This window comes from Malus domestica, chromosome 02 (assembly GCF_042453785.1).
Source record: "Malus domestica chromosome 02, GDT2T_hap1".
Classification (NCBI taxonomy): domain Eukaryota; kingdom Viridiplantae; phylum Streptophyta; class Magnoliopsida; order Rosales; family Rosaceae; genus Malus; species Malus domestica.
Genome location: NC_091662.1, coordinates 37,353,675 through 37,374,457, shown reverse-complemented (window position 1 = coordinate 37,374,457; position 20,783 = coordinate 37,353,675). Strand labels below are relative to the sequence as shown.

Below are 20,783 nucleotides of genomic sequence, written 5' to 3'. Positions count from 1 at the left end.
TATAAAAGGAGTCTTTTTCTCTGGAGACTGGAGCTTTAATTTGCCGAAAGTTCATGGAGCTTTGTTTGAGCTTAGGAGATCATAAGGCTCTTGCAGAGCCATCTGATCAGACCACCACCACCACCAAAACGACAGGGTTTTGCATGAACTTATCAATCGGTCCAAGCTGTGCAGCTGCTACTCCTCCTCCTCCTCCTAGAGATGAAGAAGCAGATAAAAAACGAGATGATGATGATGATGATGATGATCATATCCATGTAGATGACCATATACCACTTCAACTTGATCTTCTCCCTTGGCCTACTTCTCCTTGTAATCAGATTCAAAACGGTGAGTTCGAGTTTCATTTAATTCATTAATTACCATTTCAATTAATTAACTTTTTTGTTTTAGGGTTTAATCAATTACGTTTCTGGGTATTAATTAATGGCATAAATAGCTGGTGTGCTGTCCATGAACGTGATCAACAAAGCTCAGGAAGTGGTGGCTGCTGCGTCGTCATCGCATACAAACAGTGGTTCGTCGTCGTTTCATATCATGGATATCGGCTTGTGCAGCAATAATAATCACAGTAAGGGCAGTGCTGGTGATGGTCTGAATAACAATTACCACAACGTCTACAACTACAAGAGGAGGGCTCACTCCGCAGAAGGACAAGGCGATGATGAGGGAGAAAGGGCATCTAATTCCAGGGTGGGCAGTGATGATGAGGAGGATGACATCATCAATGGTAACGCTAACACCTGTAGAAAGAAGCTCAGGCTCTCCAAGGAACAATCTGCTTTTCTTGAAGAAAGCTTCAAAGAACACCATACTCTCAACCCTGTAAGTGTAAATTTTTAATTATATAACCAAGGACACAAAAGGTACCAAAATGTTCTCTTATCAGACTATTTCTCTTTGTCTCGCATTATGAAAGAGGACCACAATAACTAGGTATATTTTAGCCCAAAACATCTAAATTACATATATATACGTAGATGTAATTTATTTATGATATTAATTAATGATGCAGAAGCAAAAGCTAGCACTGGCGAAACAGCTTAATCTTCGTCCAAGACAAGTAGAAGTTTGGTTTCAGAATAGAAGAGCAAGGTATACATCTAATCTAGCTGTATCCTACATGCATCTGTCTGTGTATATGAACGTAGAAATCCAATTACCTAAATGGGAGTTCTTATTGACACTTCAAATTGATGATCCCTGCACTTCAACTTTATGAAAACGCAAACAAAATAAATTTATACAAGTGCAAAATAACCCTTTTAGAGTGGCGATAACTCTTAGCTAACTTAAGAGTTTACCTTCTTTAATTTTGATCTTTTTGACAAAGTCAATTAGTATTCGAAAAATACTGTGACTTAAATAATGGATGATATTGATGTGAACTATTTAAGTGCAGAACAAAGTTGAAGCAAACGGAGGTGGACTGTGAGTTCCTGAAGAGATGTTGTGAGACACTGACGGAAGAGAACAGAAGGCTAAACAAAGAGCTACAGGAGTTGAGGGCTTTGAAGGCTACTCATCACTCAAACCCGTTCTACATGCAATCACCAGCCACCACCCTCACCCTGTGCCCTTCTTGCGAGCGCACAGCTACCACCTCTAACGCCGCCATCAACACCACCAACAATACTTATAACAATAATAATAATAAAGTCTTGTCAATTAGTACTACAAAAGTCCAAGCAGCTAAGTTCCCTCTCAACAGACCCAGCTTCTATCCGTTTTTTCAACCCAAATCCCACCCCTCTTCCGCAGCTTCATGAATTAAGACACTCCCAGATATTTATTTATTATATACAGCTTCCTTCCAAATAGTTTACATTTATTAGGTGGGCGTGTATACATATGTATATGTATATAGAAAGAAAGAAAGAATAAGCATTACGATAGTAAACGGTTCATGTATAGTGTTTTTTTTTCTTTTCTGGGGGATTGATTTGTTTCATTCAGTTTATGGTCTTACGGGATTTATACAACTGCGTTTCTTTCTTTTTTAGCTTTTTCTCCCTCTTTTTCCCCTTTCTGAAGCCCAAACTGTTTATTTTGTTTTCCATTTTTCTATTGATAGAGAAATAGAATCAAGAAGGAAATATGGTTAAAAATTCAAGAAATTAAGGAAATATTTGTGTGTATTATAAAAACAAGAATTGTTGGATTTTGATTTGGCAGGCATGCTTTGAAAGGTTTTCTTTTGGGATTTGGTGATTTCATTTCATGAATTGAAAAATTCTAGAGGCCGGTGTTGCATCAATTAGTATGATATATCATCGGAATGCATATTACTAGTACTACTTGATGGAAATTGGAAAGTTGTAGTAGTTGGGAGATGAGAGATGGGAGTTGGGAGATGGGAGATCGGAGATCGGAGTTTTCCCAGACTAAAACACAAAGCTGTCGTTGTGGGGACAAGGGACAAGAGTCGGAAGACAATATATTGGTTTAGGGTTTGGATTAATATATCATCATATCAACATACTCTAATTCATCCTTGGCTTTTGAATGAAGCAAGTGTGAATCTGTGATTGGGTAGAAAGATTGGTTTATGTATGCATGCGTGCGTTGGCTCTCCATGTCCATGTCCAATGGTATGCATGGTGTGGGAGGTCACATCACACATGCATGTGACATGCATGAAACAAGAAACCGATGCAAGACTGCGATAGGAGCATGCATAATCATGCATGTTTAAAGTATAAAAGTTGAGACCGACCATGGACCCATCTCCAACGTCCTTATTGGCAAATAGCGAGGAATTAATTATAAGACAAAGTTAATCACGCAACCACCTATTCTTGTATTCAGTATTCACCCATGGTTTCACAAAGCTTCTACGAAATTCACGTAAAACAAAACAAATACCTACTACTACTTTTTGACATTTCAAAAGATATGGATAAGAACAATGTCCTACTATTTTATATGTGGTGTAGGAAATCCTTAATCCTGAGTAAAGAGTCCTACACCTTTTCAAGCTTCAACCAATTGAGAGGTTTACTTCCTTTTGAATCAACTGCTAGTTTCTAGTCTTGTCTTCTGATGATTCCTCTCCCTTTTTTTGGGTGCACATTGTAAAAGGAGTTTAAATTTTGAGATTTATATCTATCTAATACACAAATCTTTAAATTTAAACACATATAACGGTAATAAATAGGGTGGTGAGCAAAAATATTTCTTTTTTTTTCCTTCATTTACAACTCTCATTTTTCATAGAAGAAGTGATAACTAGTAACTAGACACCATCTTTTTCATTCTACATATCCTTCTTTATTTTGGTCATCAAATTGAATAAATTAAACGAAAACAATAGACAAAATTAAACAAGGATATGTAGGAGGAAAAAATAATGTGTGACCATCATTTTCCTTTCATAATCCCCTTACTATCGAGTCTCGTTAGGAGATACTTAGTCATTCTCCTTTTAAAAGTAAGTTTAGAAAAATAACTCAAATTTGGGCCCTCTATAGTATATAATACTAGCAAACATGTTTAAATTTTAAAAAATTTAACCAAAAGTTGATGTGAAAATAGTACACAACCAAAAGAATGGCATTTGATGTGAAAATATTACTTGATATAGGAACATGAGGAGCTATATTGTGAATTGTGAATAGTCAAAGTGTTATTCACTTGTCCTTTTCTAGTTTATCATTCGAGGACAGTATATACTGTTGTTTGGTTTCATTTATTGTCTTAAGAAAAAAATTAGTGTTAGAAAAGTTGTGTTGATAATCAAGAAAAGTTGTGTTGATAGTCAAGTTGATATGCTAACTAAAGCGATCCAACCTATCAAGTTTGAGTTTTTTTTTTAACCTACCAAGTTGATATTATATATAATATCGCGAGATGAACCTAAAAATATTTGAAAATTTCTGAATTTGTTGGTAGATATTATATATAATATCGCGAGATGAACCTAAAAATATTTGAAAATTTCTGAAAAATCTCAAACATGCACATAAAGGGATTCGAACCCCTCCCATCTAACTCCTTCAACGACTTGACCACTATACCACTTACGTTTTTGTGAAAACATGCTAAACTATTTATATATATGGTTTTGTTTTGAATTCTTTTTGCAAGAAACAAATTTGCACATATTCCAAATTTTTTGTGGTATTATATTTTAAATTGTGTCAATTAATTACTTAGTCAATGGCATGTGGTTTTTAATTTTTCTATTTTTTATTTGGTCACTTACATGTATGGTTGGAAAAAATTCCCGAAAATCCCAAACCAAACCGAAAAAGTCCCAAACCAAAACCATCCCGAAAAATACCGAAATTTTCGATATGGGATTGGTTTCCAAATCCCATTTGTTTGGTAATCCTGAAATCCCGAAAAATACCGAAGTATTCGGTTTCCTATTGACTTTTGGGTTTCGGTTCTTGAAAGCCATTGCCATGGTTGCTAACTACTCTTCACAATACACTTACTCTACACATAGTGATGATGAAGATAGTGAAAATTTTGAACCTCATAGGAACTCTATGTGGTACTTAGTCACTCATGTATCTTACCATGCAATGTATAAAGTCTAAAATATTGTACTAATTCATTATATATAAATGATTATGGTGTGTTTAAACTTCTTTCATTAATTATTATATATTTTCTACACTCACAATGTTTGCCAGCTCGCTATATAATCAACTTAAATCAGTTAAATCCATCATGCAATGCATTTCCTTCCAATTTTTTGTGATAAACTAATAGATAATTGACTAAATAAACATCCTGCAAAGTTTCAATAAAAATTTCCAAGTTTTTCTTACAATTTCCGTAGTTTCCATGTAATTTTTATCGATATCGATATTATCCCGATATTTCCATCGATATTTCCGTGTTTTCGGACTACCGATATTTCCGATATTACCGATATTTTCTTCCTTGCTTGAATATAATGTGTACAGGTAAATCTCACAAATGTGGAGATTGTTGACAACAGCTCGATATTAGTGAACAGAGAAATTGCCCTTTTGCATGAGGTTTGACTTTAATTCTCTCTAATTCAACCAATTGTTTTTGGTTTGCTCGTAGAAGACATGGCTTCCGAATAGATGGCTTACGAAAAGTTACATTTTGTGTGTAAATTTTGTAAGAAAACATGGTTATTTATCTTGGGGTGTGATATCCACACACCCCATTTTACTTCTCACACACTTTCTTAATTTTCGACCGTTGGATCAGATGAATTGAAAAAAATTAACGGACATAAATTATCAAAGGGTGTATGAGGAGTAAAATGGGATGTGTAAATAGCACACCCCTTTATCTTTCTATTCTTTATGACGTCAATCCGGATTGATAACAGAATAGCTTCGACATTAAAGGCAGTGTAATATTTTCACGCCAACTTAGGGTTTAGAATTTGGAGAAAATTATTACTCCATAGAGTGTCAAATTCTGGCTAATTTTCCAAAAAAATTCCTCCAAAAAATGGAACGTGGCCTCTAAAAAAATATGACAATTTCCCTTGCATGCGTGTATAAAAGCTCATCAGTTCAAGAAAATATACGAAAAATGACCGGAGAAAGAATTATTACAATACAACTCAACTATTTGCTGTAGAAAGAACTCACAACACCCTACTTATAATAACACGCATGGAAAAAAAAGAAGTAGCTCGCTCAGTTCCCACAATTTTTCCTAACATCTAGTATCTACCACGCCCAGGTAACGTACTACCAATGATGTTTACTGTTACAGCAAATTACAATTTGTACAGCAAACTTGCTTGAATACTGTAAACATTTTTTCGTCATTCCAGAGAGAACTGGAAATGAACTTACTCATTTGGTACGAAAGTCCACGGTGCTAAATGTTAATGAGGTCCGATAGAGCAACCATGGGTCAGTTTCCGGAAGCTAGATCATTTCTGAACTGTTCTACCAAGGGAGGAAGGAGAAGAGCAAGCCTAGACTTGTACCTTGCAATTCGCTGTAAGCGTTCCTCTCTTAATCTACAAGAATAGACACCAAATAGCTGGTCAACCTCTGCAGTATGTTTTATGTGCAGAAAGCATAGTGCCAAAACCTTTTTGGAAAACAGAACATCCCAAGTTTAGTTTTCATTACTAATCTTTAACCAGTGAGTGATAACACTGTTAGAGAATATATAGTTTTATCAGTAAAAGATACAAGTTTTTCAGACCTTTTTTGTTACAACGGAGGGAATCGAACTCTTGACCTAGCCTAATCCTAATCCATTTTCCAGCCCTCCCACACCACTTGAGCTAACCCTAAGGACATTGGGTTTTGACCTCTTAATGGTGAATGGGTACCTTCTTTCTTGAATGGTTGATTAAGGCAGCATGCGTTATCAATGTAGAATGATACTCAGAAACTTTCAAATCAAATTGGGTGGGATATAGAATGAGAACTTGCAGGCAGATGCTAAAACCTACAATGTCTTTCTTCTATTTCTTTTGTTTTTCATTTTCTTGGGCAATTTGATAATTCAAATTATACAGTCCCTTTTTCCTCCACCTTTAAACTTGAAAGGGCAAACCTAGATGTGCCCACTGATTCAGTTTAGTGGCAACAGAAATTCATTTCCCCTTCAAGATGTTTTTCACAATCAACAGCTTCAACAGAAAAAAATGGATGACATAAATCAACTGCAAATAGACCCTAACTTAATCTTGCAAATGGTAATTATAATTCACATATGATATCTCCATTAAACCCATTACTTCAATTAAGGTGGAAATTTTTTGTTTATAAATCAGCTTTCAAGGCTTAAAACCATTATCTGTAACAAAGGAAGTCAACTCATTGTGTGTAAGAACCAGATTGTGAAAAACTTACCGTGCTCGAACTTTTCTGGCACGTTTGACATGTCTTTCTAACAGATCATGTGGTGATAAACATTCAATGTGTTCCTCAGCCTGAAAGCAAGAACAATGAAACTAATTACATTTTTGGTAAGCGCTATACATCATTAGGTATAGGAATGAAAAGATTCGGAAAGGTAGGAGTCTCAACTTTTAATTTTTGTACCCTTTTAACTTAATGCATTCAACCAATTCCACAGTAAAACCATCCCATGTTCAAAGGGTAAACCAACTTGTTTAAACATAAAAACTACAAGTAGAGCCATTTTTTTTCTTTCTGAAAACCTAAAGACCGACTAGAGGCTCCCATTTGACAGAATACGCATGCATTCATACAAAGTGTGTTTTCTACATACACCATTTTTCTTTCTCTAATTTCTCTGAACTCAAAAATGTTATAGCATACAAGTATACAACTAATGTGTGCATGTTCTGTGTGCCCAAATATATGTTCTCTGTCATCTGTGAAACTCGAAAACTTTGTTGCATACAATTGGCTTTCCGTGGAGTGCAGCAGGACTTGTATCTAAAACTAGACATTTGGTACTATCCAGAAAAAGGATGTTTGATGAATTGACTAAGAACAAACAATAAAGAATAGTTATTACTTCTGACTAGCAAGAACAAGAAAGCAACTGGACAGAAAATTTATGTGATTGCACAACATAAAAGAGCAACTTGGCATATTATCTCAGACCCTTAAATCATTAACTTGTTAAAAAAATTGTACAAAATATATGCCTCTGGTTAAAATTTAGGTGGCATGTTCTATATTTCTACAAAACAAGATTCAGAAAATTGACTCAAAGGTTGAAGACAACTTTACAAAGTTTTGGTAAAACCTCCTGCCGCATTAATCTAATAATGCATCAAGATAAATGCCTAAAGGAGCAATAAAATTCTCTAATATAATTTTTGACTTAGAAGTCCACCAAAGATCTTTGTCAGACCCTACTAAATAGTGTGCTTAGTTCTTGTATGATTCCAGGGAAGTAAGTGTAACATTGTATATGTGGATGTTGACACTGCAAAAGGCCCCGTTAAACTATATTGATTACAGTTTTTTTTTAATAACAAGTATCCTGATTACATGGACACTAATATGATCTATATACCCTAATGGAGGCTAATAAAAATCATAAATTTTTGTAGCTGGAATCAAACAAACTCTTGAAGTCATATGTCTCTACTTTTTTGTTCCATTTATAGCAATTCAAAATAATGCTGCCAAATATAATGGTTAATATAAAAACCTAACCTCGTCCTTGTTATCATCTCCTTTTTCTTCTTTTTCCTCTGCTTCACCTCCCTCCTTTTGAAGAGTAGCACTTGCCATAGGTATTGGTGAAGGTCTCAGAAGAGACCTTACAGCATCACCATATTGGGGCTGCCATCAGAATAAATTAGGGCAAAAGCATTATAAATGAAACAGGTAAAAACAATACTGCATCAAAAATCAAATTAGTATTTTCCCACATTAATGTGCAGTGTGAGCTGCTAAGAAAACAATACATCAGTGCAGTATACAAGTATTCTATCACTGATGACTCCTGTTTGGCCAAAAACCTAGAAAATTCAGGTAAGCATATGGGCTTTGATTTTCCCATCTTGTTTGGTCCAAAATAATTAAAAACAAATAATTGTGTAAACAAGTTGTGTCTAAATTTTCCCCCCGGGGCACAATAGCTGGCAACCTTATAGTCCATAATCTTTTTCTACTGTAAGAGGACCATTTGGACCATTTTCATGGTACTGATGTGAGACTACTAATGTTGCGGTGGGTCAATTTATCCTAATGAATGTGTACAACATTAATTTTCCAAGTGATCTAGCTGGTAAAGGTAATAACAAGATGTTATATCATATCATATCATATATCCACTGTTGCACATGACCAGATAATTCATTCCTTGAGGCATTAGCAGAGAGTACTGGACACATTCCAAACCATTATTTTAGGGAATGGGTGTCAGCACTCTGGACTTGTTAACAAATGGTACATGGAGTTGTACTTGTGGATTTAGGCTTTTTAAACAACTTGAGTACAAATTTAGGCTTGCAAAAAGATAGAGTACCACATTCTGATAGGATAAAAGCAAAGTATCGAATACAACACAAAACAAATCTCAACCTATGATATGATGCTAACCTGAATTTCTTCAGGAAAACCGTTCCTCAACCATGACCGACAGTGCACATATAGAGAAGCTCCATCTGTCATCCTGACCTGCATAAATAATTCAAAATAATTAATGCCAAACAAATGTATGTGAACTACAGGCAAGTTATATTTTGCATTCTGGTTATCCTACACTTTTGATGAAAGATCGATTAATTCATCTCAGAAAATATATAATCCAGGTTGTCTTTGTTAAAAAAAAAATATTCTCTACTGTTTCTACTGCCATTAGCATTACTTTGATATATAGTTAGCAGTAGAACTACTTACTGAAACTATATTGGACTAAGACATGACATATAGATCATTTTTCACCATAAGTACTATATGTATTTGAAAACTTAACTATATGATTGATGGGGATGGGTTGGATCACATTGTGTAGGGTGTCCATGGGAGGAAGTAAATATCCAAAGATGGGTTGCAGTTTCTAACTAAATTGTGTGTCCTATAACAGGCATCCATGTAAGTCGACCGTGCGCAACTAGAGCACATTATTACATATTTGCAAATGGAACATTCATATGTCTAAAAGGTCATCCTTTGCCTCATAAAATATGTAGAGATGCGCACAGTGCACACACATGCATAGGCACACATGTTATGGGTTTGTAGAATGGTATGTTATGGGTTTGTAGAATGGCTCTCTCAACCCTTAGATAAATCTTGAATAGATGCCTGCACATTGTTGTGCTCATTCTACACTGCCATCCTATTTAGTAGATATGAATATCAAGAAATAATCCGGACATGCTATCATCAGAAAGGATGATTAAACAACTTCCTTGATGTGAAGGAAAGGGAGGAAGGAATTTAACTGATGGAAAAGAAAGAAAGAACATATATCAGATAGATCCACTCTATCAATCATTCATATAAGTTTGAAGGAAAGAGGAACATCTAATGACATTTTACAATCAAAGCAAACAGGGCAAGAAAGAAAAATATCCATAGCATCACTAAATATTATAAGGTTAACCATCAACTCATTCCAATCCCTCCTATAAAGGGGGGAAATTGATCTTTACAACACCTAAATCATCTCTCATTACAAATAATTCATGTTATGTGTTTTATATGAGTGATTTATGTGACAAACAAAGCACAGTTGCTGATTCACAACCACAAAGCCCTTTACCTAACAATTGGAGTACGAACTGAAAGACAAAGAAACAATGAAATCATAATAATAGAGGGCTGAGTAAGAGAGTAAATGACGGTACAGACTGTTTCTAACTTTCTACCATATTCATTTCCATAAAATGCCAAGCCACCATAAACTCGAAGAACAAAGCCTTCAACCAACTACTAATAAATATCGAAAAGCATATATTCAATATACAATGAGATAGCCATTTCTGCCACTAAATATGTTCCTTTTTAGCCATCAGCTCTTCTTACCAGAATGGAGACCTAAAATAGAAGTGAAATTAAGTGCTGTAAATAGATGTTATTAACCATGCAACAGATCAAAATAAACAAGACAATGACCCCACACCATCGACAAGAGCAGATTAATAGATTGAACAGAAAATCTTAATAACAAGATATTATAAAGCATCAATACATGCAGAACCAGTCAGAAAGCAAAGTGTTTTCTTACCTTTCGACCTCTAATGACAGCTAAGTTATCATCTTTGCTTTTATCCCTGCAGAAACACAACAAGAAACAAGTTACAACAGTCCCAAAATTTGAAAAAACAAAAGTCTTATTGCAAATAGAATTAAAATAAACAAATCTTGAGACATTATATCCAACATTACCTCATGTCTTTAAAACCATTGATGTCAGGAACTGAAGATGGAGCAACCTAAACCAGAAAGAAGACACACTGAATAAATCTTCAAATCTTGCATTCAGACTCAACAGACAAATTTTTTTATGTAAACAAAATAACAATAAAACCACAGTAAAAATAATAACTAATGCAAAAATATGTATTCAGGTTGGCATAGAATGTCCAATGGCCAAAAAGTTATAATGTTTCGACTGGCATAATATTCATGTCAAAATCCAAAATTAAATCCATTATCTAGTTTCCCCATTCTGGCTGGCCAGGTTACTCAAAAGTCACATTGCCTACCAAATACTAGAGATATTACTTAAATTAATTTCTTAAGTCGTCGACAATACTGAACCTAGTGTTATTCAGACGAGAATGAAAAATAAGCAAGATGAATGCCTAAACTTGACCAGTTCAAGATGTAGACCATTCTTTTACGACAAGACTTGTGTAAGGCTGCTCACTGAGGAGTTTTTTTATTTATTTTTTATTTTTTATTTTTATTAACCATGGGCAAGGCAAGCATTTGCAGAAGCAAAACTAAAGTCTACATTACCACCATTAAATCTTTATTCCAATTACAAATTGGAAACACCGCCAATCCAAACGCAAGAATCCTTCAAAGTGCTCAAAATCAAAGCTTCTGATAAAGCATATTTTCCATTATGGACTGAAAGATACTTGGGTAGAAAAAGTAGAAATTTGTACCCATCTTTTTGCTTATTCTATATGTTATTTTCACCTCTTATTTCCCCTAACAAATTCAACCCAATACAAATTTTCGAGATGTGCGCAGTTATGAATTCTACCCATACCTATATGAATCACAAATTACACAAAGAAAAAAAAGGCTTCTTTAAGTTAAAGAATACTTTCAAACAACATAACTTTACTGCAGTGTTTATGTTTGTGGGTAAAAGATGAATAATCAAAAGAACACCAAAATCCAGACATTGGAAGATCAATTAAACCAAGATAAAACTAGAAACCTCAGGAGGAGCAGAGGAAAGGGGAAGGCCCCTAATAGGAGGAGGAAGAGGAGACGGTGCTAAGCTGTAGTTGGGTCTTATCAAATGCACAGGAATAGGCTGCTGAGGAGGGAAATTGAGTAGGGGCCGAGATGGGTACACAGCTCCGGCGTTGGCCACAATGAGTGCGGGTTCACCTCCGGCAGCGGCGGCGGGACGAATGGGCCGAGGAATAAAGCCTCGGCCAGAGGAAGCCAGTGGGTACAAAACCCCCTGATGAGTAGCAGCTGCTGGTGCTACTGGTGATGATGATGGCGATTGAGTTCGAATTTGGAGGGATGGGGCTGCATAAAGATTAGAAGGAAGAGGAGATGATACGGCAGGTCTTACCGGCCTCGTCGTGGTTGTGTTGTGTGCGGCGGCTCGGGCTGTGGCCATGTTGGCGGCGGCTGAAGCGGTGGTGTGGTTGGGATCTATGGTCATGGTGGTGTCTGCGGGCAGTGGCGGGGAAATTTGGGAATTTGGTGCGCTTTGGTTTTTAATTTTTGAACGTTTGCTTTTTACGCCCAACGTTTGCATATAATAAACCCCTCAATTTCTCAAACATCCTTTTGTCTTCATCTTATCAAATACAATTTTGCTTTTTCTTTTATGTTTTATTTTCTCTCTACTTTTAGTAGGGTTTTTATGTTTTTTTTTAATGTTTTTTAATCAAAATGATTTGAATAACTTATTACTTTGATTATTGAGATTTGAATTCAATAAAAATGATCCATTTCAACGATCTAATCGTCTAACTTTTATGTCTTACCTCAAAGATCATGTCTACCAAAACTCATCCAAATCCAAAACCATATGACCGTTGGGTTAAATTAGTGTTTCTTTGTAGAACGGGGTATTCATCCATTTTCTTCACACAAATGAATGTCTTAATGGTTTTGGAATTGTCTAATCTTTGCAAGGATAATCTATGAATGATGTACTAAAATATACACGATTCAGATCGTCGAAATGTATTACAAAGTGGACCTTACAAAATATGTGCCAAAAGCGTGTGTCCCCGGATCATAACCCATAATAATGAAGTATACCGAAGCTTCAAATAACAACATTTCTGAGAAATATAATCTGGATTGTCTTCTGACGGGTGACTTGCTTGCTCAAATTCCCCTACTGCATTTATAATAGTAATTAAAGCTTGTACTCGTGAGTAGGGACGGGATATTCTGGTTGCTCTATTGGAACACCCTGCTTTGGTAGAAGCCTCGGCTTCGTTCAAGGCTATCCCGGAGAGGAGGTTACGTGAAGGGTGCGTTTGTTGCGCCGGACTGTCTCGGACTGGACTAGCTGCCGGGACTAAGCTGGACTGGCTTAGACTGGATTAAGCTGGACTAATTTAGTGAAGCGTTTGGTGTAATGTCGGACTAAGAAGCAGGATAAGAAAAACAGTATTGTTCACCAGATTTGTGTTTGCTTAGACTAGGACTACAAATTTTTGCCATTGTGTAATAGAGTAATGCTACAAATCTCATGATATGGGTTAATTGGAGCATATTTTTGCCATGTATATTATGAATCTTAAAAAAAATTGACAATTGTTTTGTTTCTATTACCTGCTAATAGAATTGGGTTTAATTTGCAAATGTAGCTTGGTTTAAACTCTATCACCCAACAGAAGAAAAATAATAGTGCCCAATACATGCAACTTCAACAAATACAAGTACATAAGAAGATCTCCATAATTTAGAAAATCTTAGTTAACATTAGTTAACATTAGCCAAAATAAATCTCCATAATTTACAAAATGGCTAGTTAACATAAGCCAAAATATTAGTGCAAAGCTAAGTTATAAGCCATAACATAAGATTGTATGATTAATAAAATACATCCATGTTAACATTAATAAAATACATCCATGTTAACATTAGCCAAAATCCTCATCCGCTTGGGTTGTCGCTTAAAAACCTTTGGACGAACACTTTCTTGAGTTCCGGTTTGATTGCCTTGCACACACACACACACACACACACACTGCACACACACACACACACACACACACACACACACACACACACACACACACACACACACACACACACACACACACACACACATTGCATACATACACACACACACACACGGCATACATACATACACACACACACACACACACTGCATACACACACACACACTGCATACACACTCACACACATACTCACAAGGACATACACACTCTCACACACAGACATACACTCACACACACCCTGCATACATACATACATACACACACACACACTGCATACATACACACACACACACTTCATACATACACACACACACACATTGCATACATACACACACACACACACACACGGCATACATACACACACACACACACTGGTCAGATGCACACACTGCACTCACACGGACATACACACTCTCACACACTGACATACACTCACACACACCCTGCATACATACATACACTGCATACATAATCAAATTGTACAACTTAAGTTGGTTCAAACTTACACACAATACACACACACACTACACAAACACACACACACACACACACACACAATACACACACACACACACACACACGGCCACAATACACAAACACACACACACACACACACACAATACACACACACACTACACAAACACACACACACACACACACAATACACACACACACACTACACAAACACACACACACACACACACACACACACACACACACACACACACACACACATATTACACTTACACACACACATATTACATACACACACACACACACACACATATTACACTTACACACACAAAGATTACACACACACACAGAGAGATTACATACATACACACACACACACACACAAAGATTACACACACACACACACATATTACACAGAGAGAGAGAGAGATTACATACACACAGATTACACACACACACACACAGAGTATACACACACAGATTACATACACACACATATTACACTTACACACACACAGATTACACACACACACACACAGATGCACACACACAGATTACACACCCAAATTTTTACTTGGATGCTCTACCAGGCCAAATCAGTCTTTCAATCTCAGCCGTTTAAGAAAATGCATTGGTTCCCATATTGGACCACATCATCTACCAATCTTCTTCCCCACAAAAACAAAAATAACTCAAATAAAAAAAAAAAAACCCATTTAACAGAAAACCAGCGACGGCGCCTGGGGTGCTTACGACGGCCGCCAACAAAGTAGTGAATGTTGCAGCAAATAAGGTACTAGATGATACGCAGCCTGAACAATACTGGGTAGATCCCTTGCCTGTAATTAATTGAAATCCAAAATGATACATAAAATTCAATATACTATACTGTATATGTAAATAATATTTGAACGTAAAATCTTCAAGGTACATAAAATAATAACATGCAAGACTGTCAATTAGAACTTTCATATAGAAACCTTGAAGGCACATCCTTCTTCGAGATAACAAGGAAGGGAGGGGAACGCGTCAAGATACTTACAACATTAGTCTGGACAATTCCAGGTGAAACGCACACTACACTAATGCCAGATTCAGCAGGCAGCCGCTTATGTAGGACACTACTAAACATAATCTGCAATCCATATACGACTAGGTTAGAGTAGTCTTGTTTTAGCTTCGAAAATTATATACATACCACCGCAGTTAATTGACATTTAATTATGTGCAAGTGTCCAGCCTTGGGTAATAGATGACCAGCTTTTACAAACTAATAGAAAAGAGAGATCAAAGCAGAAGTTGAAACCATAAAAATTAAAAAAATTAAAACAAAATTAAAAAAAAAAACACAAGCAGATTATAGCACCCAATCATCAAGCACTTGATCAATGTACAGGTCCAAGTAACTAAAAAGATCTAAATAAAGACAGAGGCACCTGTATTTCAAATATATATATATATATATATATATCGCACAAAGTAGTTAAACTTTACAGATCAAGAGGACCTGAATTCATTTCCACAAAGATGGATAGGAAGAAAAGCTTGTAGCTCTTACAAGCTTGTTCCAGCTAAAATATGGAAACCATCAAACAATAAAGACTTTCAAGACCACCTGTGCCAACTTGCTGCTTGAGTAACCCACTAAGCTTGTATATTTTCTTTTCCTGGAAACAACGTTCATGTCTTCTGTGTCAACAAAGCCAACATAATGCATCTATATAAAGAAAGAACGAGCATTCTCAGATTAACATAACAATAAAACAAGAATATCAAACTGTGAAATACATTTATAGTGCCAATCTAAAAACCTAAGGATGTATCTACAACTAGTTAGCATATATGCCAACTAGTTTTTCTTTCCATGTGTGTGTACGTAGGTGTGCGAATGTTATATATATCATATATACCCAGAAAAGCAAAAGCAGAAGAGTGTAAAATTTTATGCATGATGACCATGGAACTTACAACGGAATTCAAATTAACAATTCGACTCGGAGATCCTCTAATAAGGGAAGGCAATAGCAAGAAGGATAGCAACGCTGGAGCCAGATGATTCACTTGCAAGTGTTCTTCGTAACCATCTTTAGAAAACTTTTGCGGCTCTGAACACACCAAAGACAGAGTAGTCCAGCAAATGACCGATCAGATTCTGAAGGGATGAACATTTGAAATCAGGTAAAAATGTCAACAAAGCGATCAACCTCCAATTGAAAATATCCCAGCATTGTTGATAAGAACATGGAGAGGTCCTAAACGAGCATTCCATGCTTCGGCAAATCTCACAACAGAATCCAATGAAAGCAGATCAAGTTCCATTACCTATTAAAGTTAAACAATAGTATTGTTTGTATATAATTAATGAAATGTAGATATTAGCGTTGGCCCTGTTAATAAGTTACCTTAATATTGAGAGGAAGCCCCATTCCAGACCATTCATTTTGCCACTTCTGGATCAGCTCATTAGCTGCTTTCGTATTCCTCACCGCCATTACAACATGCGCGCTTGATTCCGCCAGCTGCCTGTTCAGTTTTCATGTTTAAGCAAAACTAATTCAAAATTCACAATTGAAACTGAGAAATGGGCACCAGGTTATCAAAATTCTCAGTAACCAAACGGTGGGACCCCTAAGTCCCAATGCAATCTTGCAAATTAAGTTGATTTATTTATACTAAACAAACAAGCTAACAAGAAAACTGAAATCGTCAATGTTTGGAGATTTGAAGGAAGGAGAAGGAGGAGACCTGGCGATTTCGCGACCGATGCCGCTGGTGGATCCAGTGACAATGCAAGTGAGATCGTTGATGGGAGGCAAAGGCATGGGGTTGGGCACCAACGAGAAGCTTTCGTCGATGAGGGTGAGGAGGACGACGACGAGGAAGCAGGGCAAGATCGACGACGAGCGACGAGCAGGACGAGGGACGTTGGGGATCCTCGCGGTTTTCTCTCCGTGCTTACGAGTCCGCCCAAAATTGGGGTTCTTCGTTAAGAACTCGTAAGGAGGTGTGTAATCCGAGCGAGTCCCACCTAAGCCCATTAAAGCTAATCCGGTTGCACACCAAACACAGGACTATAGTCTAGTCCAGTCCAATCCTTGCTAATCCTGTCAAACAAACGTGCCCGAAGAGTCAGTTGTGGAGGCAACGCCACCCGGGAAATGGGTTTATTTGTTCCAGAGAGAATATGCAACTGTTGATCCGGCATTTGTGGATGTATGTTCTTTCTCTATTCCTTGACTTGAGGCAAACACTTGTCAATATACGGCATGATTTTTTTCTTTCGTATATACAGCGGGGAGACATAATTACAACCTTTTCTTTGCTTAGTTCACTAATTATTATATGATGCCAGTCCAAGAATCTTATGCATGTCGAATGCCTTCATGTGAGGAAAGTGGCATTTGATAGTCCCGCATGTTGAGACCTGTCCTGCTGCTCTTTTCAGCTCTAATATGGGCATCCTTGTGGTGCATTGTGTCACATAACATAGAGACTACATGGGTGAACTAAAATAAAAAGTGCATAGGTTGATAGCTATGAGTATAGGTATAGCCTTCCTTATATCTTGTGCAAAATGAAGTCACCTCATGGTTTATTCATGGCCAACCTGATGGTTCTTAAAGTTATTTATAATATTTTCTGCCTTTAAAGAGAAGGATGTAAGTTAGTCTCCTTGTAAATGTTGATGGTTTTTCTGAAATGGTTACTACCCATTAACTGATCACTTTCATGCCATTTGTAGTTGTAGTATCAATAGTACTATTAATTATTCCTTTGCTAAATTCATTTTTTTCTGCTTGGTCTTCCTTGTTAAAAGTTTGTTGGAACTGATGAAGCAACGACCTGTATCGGTGTGGCCATTCGGAATCCGAGAAATGGAATGTAAGAAACGGATTTATTTGAGATGTAAACTATTTTTAGATTTTTCCAGTTTTCAAATGGTAATTTCATGTTTGGTCCTAGTTTTTAATAAGAAATGCCATAGATGCCAAAACGAACGCCAAAAATTTTGGACTCCAAGTGGAGTGGTAAATGTGACCGGTTCTAGATCTCTTTTTTTTGTAACAAGTAAGACGTTATGTCTTCTACCATGCCATTTGGTGATTGAAGTTAGGAAACTTATGGTGCTCTAGTACTGTTGTTTCTCATTCTCTTTTCAAACTGTAGGACCTCGGTTGCTCATATGGATTCTCCAAACATTGTGGATATGGGTCTGTCCCAGATGTTGTCACTCCTCGTTGACCATAACAAGGATATGGAGTTAGATGTACTTTTTCCTTCACTGAAATGATTTGTTACTTTAATGGTTATATGTTTTGTTGTTGACCTCATAGAATCCAGCATAAATAAAAGAATATTTCATGGTCACAAAATGCAGGTGCATCTAGTCGGTGGATTTGAAGATGTTTCAACTAATGTTTGCCCCAGGATCCTCTTCTTTGTTATTGATTTCCAGATGTGTAGTTATCTACTCAGAAACAGGATACTTTAAGCTGAAATATATTGAACTTTGTGTGCAGCATGGTAACTACAACACTACATCAGAAAGTCAGGAAAACATGGATGGTTATTCCTTTCCTTTAGGTGCCAAAATTGTTGAAACTTTATGGAAGAGACCGGAGAAATTCCATATACGTACTCTCTGCATTCTTGGGCATAACACTAGAAGGGATCCCGAGGGAAACGCGTACCCAAACTTCAATGGGTTCATGGTTAGCCTCAACCCCATGAATTAAACATCAATTTGTTGTATGGCTTATGTTCATCTAAGTCGATTCAAAATGAGATAAATTTTAGTTCTGAATTGAAATGTGAGCCCTTTTCTTTCACTATTAGAATATATAGCATCTGCAGCAAAATATTAAGATAAAATTAATAAGAAATTGTACATGATGCAGCATCATGTATTTTTTTCTACAATTCTATCTTTAGTGTGTGCTCACTGCTCACCTGTGAAGTTTACAACGTCGTGTAATGTGTGAGTGAAACTTCTGTTAGATCCTTCATATTGTAGAGATTTTCGCACTCTTTCAGGTAGGAACTTCCAACGGATCTATTACCCCAGCTATCTTTGACAAAACCTCAAGATGTCCTGATGAAGTTGTCAGGAGAATTCGAGTTTCTGTATCATACAAGGACCCTAGTTGGAAGGGAAAGTTACTGGAAACATATGATACTCAAACTGATCGATTCAAGATAGCTCCATGTTGCTGGTAAGTGTTACTTCATCGATTATCCCTTCAACTTTTAATTACTCTACAAAATCTCTTTGCTTCTTTTAAAGTTGTGCTCAACTATGCCAGCACCATCGACCTCACATATATATTTTCTGTTCATGCAGGACACTGCAGCAGTTACACTTTGCTTTATCATTACAACATTATTCTGATTCAGAAATCCTCATCATGTGTTCTAGTTCACCTTCTGCTGAGAACCCAGATTTTGTGGCGAATATGAGAAGGTACGCACAATCAAAGGTAGACCTGTCTTACTGTTGTTGGTGATCACATACACACAGAATTTTTTTTTTTTTTGAAAATAAATAAAGAAAAGAGGATGTTTCCGCATATAAAAGAAGAAAGAATAAAAGATTGACGAGGAACTCCACAACAAGTTGATCAAATTAGGTGCATTGAAGTTTTTCTTGTTTCTGGCTTGTGGCATCATAAGCTATAGTCAAGCCCCTTACACATTTGCAATTCGTAGAAATAGTTTGATGTTCATCCTGTAGAGTAATGTTAATTTTCAAATATTGCTTTAACTGAATTTGGTAATCTTGATTTAGGCATTGGGACTACCTAATCAAACACCCAGATTGGAGAGAAACCTTTCCTATGAAGCAGCCACGCATATTTGAGAGGACTGCCGAAGGAGGCTGGAGAAAGCCACAAGGTGCTGATACATTAATCAGGAGTTTCTAGTTATTTTGCAACCTTCCCATGTCTCTAATTCGTAAGTCCCCCATTTATTGGCAAACCAACTCAATCATTATAGATGACCATGCAGCAAATTGGAACTATCATGTTCTCAGCCTTTAAAAGAAGGGTGTAAGTTGGTAACTCGTCGCAGTGTTAGCTGTTTTTGTTGGCGATTGCTTGTTGATAACTGAATACTTATGTGGCAACTGAATGATCTGGTTGATAACTATATTGTTTTTCGTTTTTAATTTTCACTTTTTGCGCTTGAGATGTGAGAAAAGGTAAGGAAAAGTAAGAAGGGTGGTGGAAGGAAGGGGAATAAATAAAGTGAATGAAAACAAAGTATTGAAAGTGAGAACAACTTAAAATAGTTACCATTTGATAACAACTTGTTTAGTTTTAAAATTATCACATGTTTTCTTGACCCCCTCTTTTAACATTGAAAGAACCCAACAGTGGGTGCAAATCAGTCGAGACTTAATGTGAGACGATTGCTCACCAATTCCAACTCCACACTCGCAGCGATCACTGCAAACCCACGTCAAATTTTAGGGTTCTTCTTGATGTGATTGCTACTCTAAGCTAGGAAGATTTTA

General features: G+C 36.5%; 4 protein-coding genes across 4 annotated transcripts; 2 read left to right on the top strand and 2 right to left on the bottom strand.

Annotated features, from left to right (window-relative positions):
* The first annotated feature begins 5 nt into the window (after positions 1-5).
* Positions 6-2,002, top strand: LOC103413501 (homeobox-leucine zipper protein HOX11-like). The gene is made up of 4 exons (XM_008351966.4): positions 6-330; positions 440-825; positions 1,016-1,095; positions 1,403-2,002. The coding sequence occupies exons 1-4, from the start codon at positions 54-56 to the stop codon at positions 1,767-1,769; spliced, it is 1,110 nt and encodes a 369-aa protein (XP_008350188.3). The 5' UTR covers positions 6-53; the 3' UTR covers positions 1,770-2,002.
* Positions 2,003-5,527: 3,525 nt separating this feature from the next.
* On the bottom strand, positions 5,528-12,351 carry LOC103407521 (uncharacterized). The gene is made up of 7 exons (XM_029097003.2): positions 11,791-12,351; positions 10,782-10,828; positions 10,621-10,666; positions 8,988-9,065; positions 8,097-8,225; positions 6,813-6,892; positions 5,528-5,965 (listed from the first exon to the last, which is right to left on the bottom strand). The coding sequence occupies exons 1-7, from the start codon at positions 12,346-12,348 to the stop codon at positions 5,857-5,859; spliced, it is 1,047 nt and encodes a 348-aa protein (XP_028952836.2). The 5' UTR covers positions 12,349-12,351; the 3' UTR covers positions 5,528-5,856.
* A 2,502-nt stretch (positions 12,352-14,853) lies between these two features.
* LOC103409904 (dehydrogenase/reductase SDR family member FEY-like) lies at positions 14,854-17,375 on the bottom strand. The gene is made up of 7 exons (XM_029096573.2): positions 17,015-17,375; positions 16,672-16,792; positions 16,474-16,591; positions 16,238-16,374; positions 15,885-15,986; positions 15,312-15,404; positions 14,854-15,108 (listed from the first exon to the last, which is right to left on the bottom strand). Exons 1-7 carry the CDS (start codon positions 17,305-17,307, stop codon positions 15,019-15,021), a joined length of 954 nt encoding a protein of 317 aa, XP_028952406.2. The 5' UTR covers positions 17,308-17,375; the 3' UTR covers positions 14,854-15,018.
* An 8-nt stretch (positions 17,376-17,383) lies between these two features.
* LOC103407492 (protein N-terminal asparagine amidohydrolase-like) lies at positions 17,384-20,435 on the top strand (the record flags this gene model as incomplete). Its single annotated transcript, XM_070813497.1, has 8 exons — positions 17,384-17,482; positions 18,087-18,151; positions 18,437-18,536; positions 18,648-18,686; positions 18,790-18,981; positions 19,304-19,482; positions 19,611-19,730; positions 20,055-20,435. Coding segments are annotated over 8 exons (930 nt in total), but the record flags the coding sequence as incomplete, so codon positions are not given.
* Between the last annotated feature and the right edge of the window lie 348 nt (positions 20,436-20,783).

Coding starts and splice junctions, on each gene's coding strand:
- LOC103413501 (XM_008351966.4), top strand. CDS start 54: ATGGAGCTTTGTTTGAGCTTAGGAGATCATAAGGCTCTTGCAGAGCCA. Junction 331..439: donor TTGTAATCAGATTCAAAACG/GTGAGTTCGAGT, acceptor TGGCATAAATAG/CTGGTGTGCTGTCCATGAAC. Junction 826..1,015: donor AACACCATACTCTCAACCCT/GTAAGTGTAAAT, acceptor TTAATGATGCAG/AAGCAAAAGCTAGCACTGGC.
- LOC103409904 (XM_029096573.2), bottom strand. CDS start 17,307: ATGGGCTTAGGTGGGACTCGCTCGGATTACACACCTCCTTACGAGTTC. Junction 16,375..16,473: donor TGGGATATTTTCAATTGGAG/GTTGATCGCTTT, acceptor TGGTGTGTTCAG/AGCCGCAAAAGTTTTCTAAA. Junction 15,987..16,237: donor TTGTTAATTTGAATTCCGTT/GTAAGTTCCATG, acceptor TTCTTTATATAG/ATGCATTATGTTGGCTTTGT.
- LOC103407521 (XM_029097003.2), bottom strand. CDS start 12,348: ATGCAAACGTTGGGCGTAAAAAGCAAACGTTCAAAAATTAAAAACCAA. Junction 10,829..11,790: donor TTTCCTCTGCTCCTCCTGAG/GTTTCTAGTTTT, acceptor TTTCTGGTTTAG/GTTGCTCCATCTTCAGTTCC. Junction 8,226..8,987: donor GTTTTCCTGAAGAAATTCAG/GTTAGCATCATA, acceptor TTCTGATGGCAG/CCCCAATATGGTGATGCTGT.